This window comes from Morone saxatilis, unplaced genomic scaffold, assembly GCF_004916995.1.
Source record: "Morone saxatilis isolate NCDOM2014 unplaced genomic scaffold, NCSU_SB_2.0 Contig3, whole genome shotgun sequence".
Classification (NCBI taxonomy): domain Eukaryota; kingdom Metazoa; phylum Chordata; class Actinopteri; family Moronidae; genus Morone; species Morone saxatilis.
The window spans coordinates 6,155,311-6,159,189 of NW_023339873.1; the positions used below are offsets into that span (position 1 = coordinate 6,155,311).

At 37.8% G+C, this 3,879-nt stretch overlaps 1 protein-coding gene across 1 annotated transcript in view; it reads right to left on the reverse strand.

Annotated features, from left to right (window-relative positions):
- Nucleotides 1–706: 706 nt before the first annotated feature.
- The window catches only part of dpysl5a (dihydropyrimidinase like 5a), a 12,168-nt gene continuing 8,995 nt past the window's right edge, over nt 707–3,879 (reverse strand). The window contains exons 12-13 of the mRNA XM_035673838.1: nt 3,105–3,270; nt 707–2,287 (exon numbers count right to left, since the gene is read on the reverse strand). Coding sequence (XP_035529731.1) covers nt 2,202–2,287; nt 3,105–3,270 — 252 coding nt within the window. The 3' untranslated portion in view covers nt 707–2,201. The remainder of the gene's footprint in view (nt 2,288–3,104; nt 3,271–3,879) is intronic.

Consider the following 3,879-nt stretch of genomic DNA (forward strand, 5'->3'; position numbering starts at 1 on the left):
AAAATGTACTTTAAAGTATCAAAAGTAATTATGCTCCTTCTGCAAGAAAACGTTTCCTGTGAGTGAGTTCTCCTCCTAAAGATGAAAAGATCAATCCGAGGGGTTGTGAGATGATTAAATGTCTAGAAAAGAAGAAATATTATATATATATAACATATTCAGTGAAATATCAAAGAGATTAACCTCTGTGGCCCTCAAACCGCAATTTACGTAAAACATCTACATCTGAGGAGGTAGAGGGAACATCCGTTATTGGTGAGACTGCTAACAACACGTAGACGTTTGAAATATGGCAACGAACCACAACCAGACACTGTGAGTTTGTTAAAGGTCACACGCCAAAAAAGTTGGAACTGTAGCTGTAAAATACATGTGGTCGAGTTTAAAGTACAATCCCTCTGAAATGCAGTGAAGTACAACTTAATTAGCACGCAATAGAAATACCAAAGTAAACTCGAGTCAATGTACTTTCCACCACGGGTCAGCAATAAGACACAGGAGCCAGCTGCAGATTTTATTGTGGTTTATTTGCACTCAAATCATGTGATAAAGAGCTGCAAGACAAAATAAGAGATAAAAGGAATTCAATGTGACGACACATTGTTCAGCACCAGTGTACATTTGGGAGGGGGAAGACACAACAAGATTCACCGGAGCTTCTAAGGATTAAAAGTGAAATCAGTCAGAAAAACAAAACAACAAAGAGTGATGTAGGACTTTTACTGTAACATGATCTCCTGAACATAACTGGGTCTAAACATGATCAAAATCTTGTGTGCACCCCTGCTTAACACTGCAGTATTGACAAAAATACAACAAAAACAATTACTAAGACAATTATTCACAAGAAGACGTCTGTAACTAAAAACAAACAATAAAAATACAGTAGTAGTATCAGTGCTTTTCTGTAGTTGCTAAACAAGCATGCCTTCCAGTTTCAGTGACATACAGTATGAAGGCTGATCCCCTGAAGAAATGGCATTAATTGACAAACATGTCTGCTGTCAACTCTGTGAATGTTAAAGAGGATCACATCACCTACGCTGTATGCTTCACAGTGGCGTGTTACATTGGTAGTGTCAGTCAGAGGAACGTTTTTTAAACCCTTGCGTTTCAGACCAGAACGCATCAAAGCAGTAAAAAGTGCCACTCTAAAAGAAACGACAGTGATCAACATGTCACGATCTGTACCGGCAGTATGGGACGATGTGTTTGTGGGTGTCAGTGTTCTCAGGTGAGAAAAAGGCAGTTTGGGTGAGACTTTTTGCTCTCTGTGGAAAAATGGATACGATCACAAAAGAATGCTATATGCAATATTAGTGCTTATTACAGTAGTTCTAACTATGCTACCATGCACAGTACACACAGCATAGGTTCATTCACATTTGGTGGGGGTGGAACAGAAGTCTATTCTGCTATAAGGCTGTAAACATGATCTGAAATGCTAATCTGACAATGACGAACTACTGAATTTAGGAAATAATTCTGACACAGTAGCATCAACGAAAAGTTCAACAAATAATGAAATATAAAAAATAAATAAACACATTTAAAAGGTTAGCTTGCATTGTGTTTTTTTTTTTATCAATTGGTCAATTGCAACTAGATTTCTTTTTTATAACGGACATATTAATGTCATGCTGACACCCATGTAATAATTTATTACATTTCATTCACCATGGCTCGCAGTAAAAAGACATTTGTGATATTTGTGACATTAAATCATGTAAAAAGGCATCTAAATAGTACATGATATAAGTGCAAAATCGTATTTTACAGTGAGGTAACACAATCGCATCATAAAAACCATGACTCACCTTCATATTCCTAAAACTATTAGTAAGATATTTCCCTAACATGACCCATCAGCCAAAGTAATTCAGTGGCAACTCATTTTTTATTTGCTGCTTATATTTGGTTAACATTTGACTGAAATTTGGTAGCTATAACCACTTAACAATACTTGTTCTTGATCCACATTCCAATATTATTACGGCAATGTCATACAGTTTAATGTTTTACAGTCTAATGTAACTGTGCTGAGTTCAAAATAAAAACATGACTTCATTACCTCCCCCTCCCCCCGACACACACACACACACACATTCTAAGCATCCAGAAAGAAAAACAAGTCATCTTGCTTGGCCATATGTTTCCCTCAGGTATCATTCTTCCGCCTCATGTACTGGCCGTCTGATTGGTTACCAGATCCCACTGGATCTCCCACCAGGAGGAGCGAGGATCCTGGCCGAGGATCTCTTCGGCATGTTGTCATCGATCTGGGCACCTGGAGCAACGTGGAACAGGATCATGTGCATTGGTTCAGCAGTAAAACACAAGGAACTCCTGTTTCTTAGTACTATTTATGTGCAGCTCAGTTATTTTGTGGTTATTGCAAAGGGTTTTCTAAACAGCTTATGTTCCAGGAAGATTTACGTAATGTAGCGTACTTCAAAGCAATTCTTCTCATCCAATTTAATCAAGTATAAAGTAATAATGGTTATACCCATAGGACTATGTCAATTTCCAAGGCAAAATGAATCCCCAGGCACCAAAATATTGTACATCTGATGCCAAAAAATCTTGGTAATGATTCCTCATCAGCCTTAATGTGCGTTGGGGGTTGCCCTGGTGAACTAAGTCCTGACAGCAAACCACAACATTCCCGGTTTAAGGCTGGCCACAGACCTTTGTTATCTCCCCTTATTTTCTGTCAGCTCTCTATCAGATCTCTTTCATTTAAGACATAAAAATGCCTGAATATGTATAAATACCTTGGTTTGGCAAAGCTAATATGTAATGTTTTTAAAAAAATAATATACATTTACAAATCTGTCATATGAAAAGCTCAAAATACTGTACAAGTTAAATCCTCCACATAGACTGTATGGGGTTCACAAGAGGCACTGTCCCTCAAAATTTCTTTAAATGTGGCGCCATCATCTGGCCAATTATTGTATGTTTTAATAGTGGAAAAAAGCAAGGACCAAATTCCTCCAAGTTTCAGTTTTCAGCCTAAACAATACTCCCTCTTACACTCTATCAGATTATGAAAGAAAAGTTGTCATTTTTACTGATATCTGAATGCATCTGTTCATTTTTACCAGACAGGCTGAAGCTGGACTCATGGAGGTCCCTCACGCCACCGTGCCGGGTGCAGGGACGCGTCGGAGTGTCTAGATCTGAAGCCCCAAAGTCCCTCTTTCCTGAGTTGGTCAGAGCAACGTCACCGGTGTAGGGCTCCCGTTCAACAGCTTTCACAGCCTGGCACTGGTAGGTCAAAAGCAACACAGAAACATATATATATTATGCATGCAAATGAATGTTGAGTGTAAAAGCAAAGAACTTAAAATAGTTTCATACTGATCTGTATATGTGTATAGAAAACAATTTCTTGGAGAAAATGTGTTGTGATTTGTGTCAAAAAAAGGAAAGAAAACAACACATCCAGGAATAGGGAATACAGTTCTTAATAAAAGTATTAAATACAAGTGTCCAGTTTTATTTTATGGGATACAGGCAGTAGACACGTTTGAAAGTAAGACAGGGACAAGGAAATAAAAGTAGTAAAAAATGAGACAAGGAAAGAAAGAAGATAAAAAGTACACAAGGAAACAAAAGAAGGGAAGGAAATGAATAAACACGGAAGAAGTAAGGAAGTACATAAAGCTCCTGCTACTACAGTAATAACAAGGGTTACTGTTTGTTACTTTTGACCTCTCAGTCAAAGTATTAATGTCTATCTAACTGATTGTTGCACCAGAGCTGTTTAAGCAACTGCAGCAGTATTAGTAGCTGTTATAGTAGCAGTATCATCAGTTTTAGTACAGTTGTCAGTGTTAGTGGCAGTAGGCATAGTAGTAGTAACAGTAGTAGTAG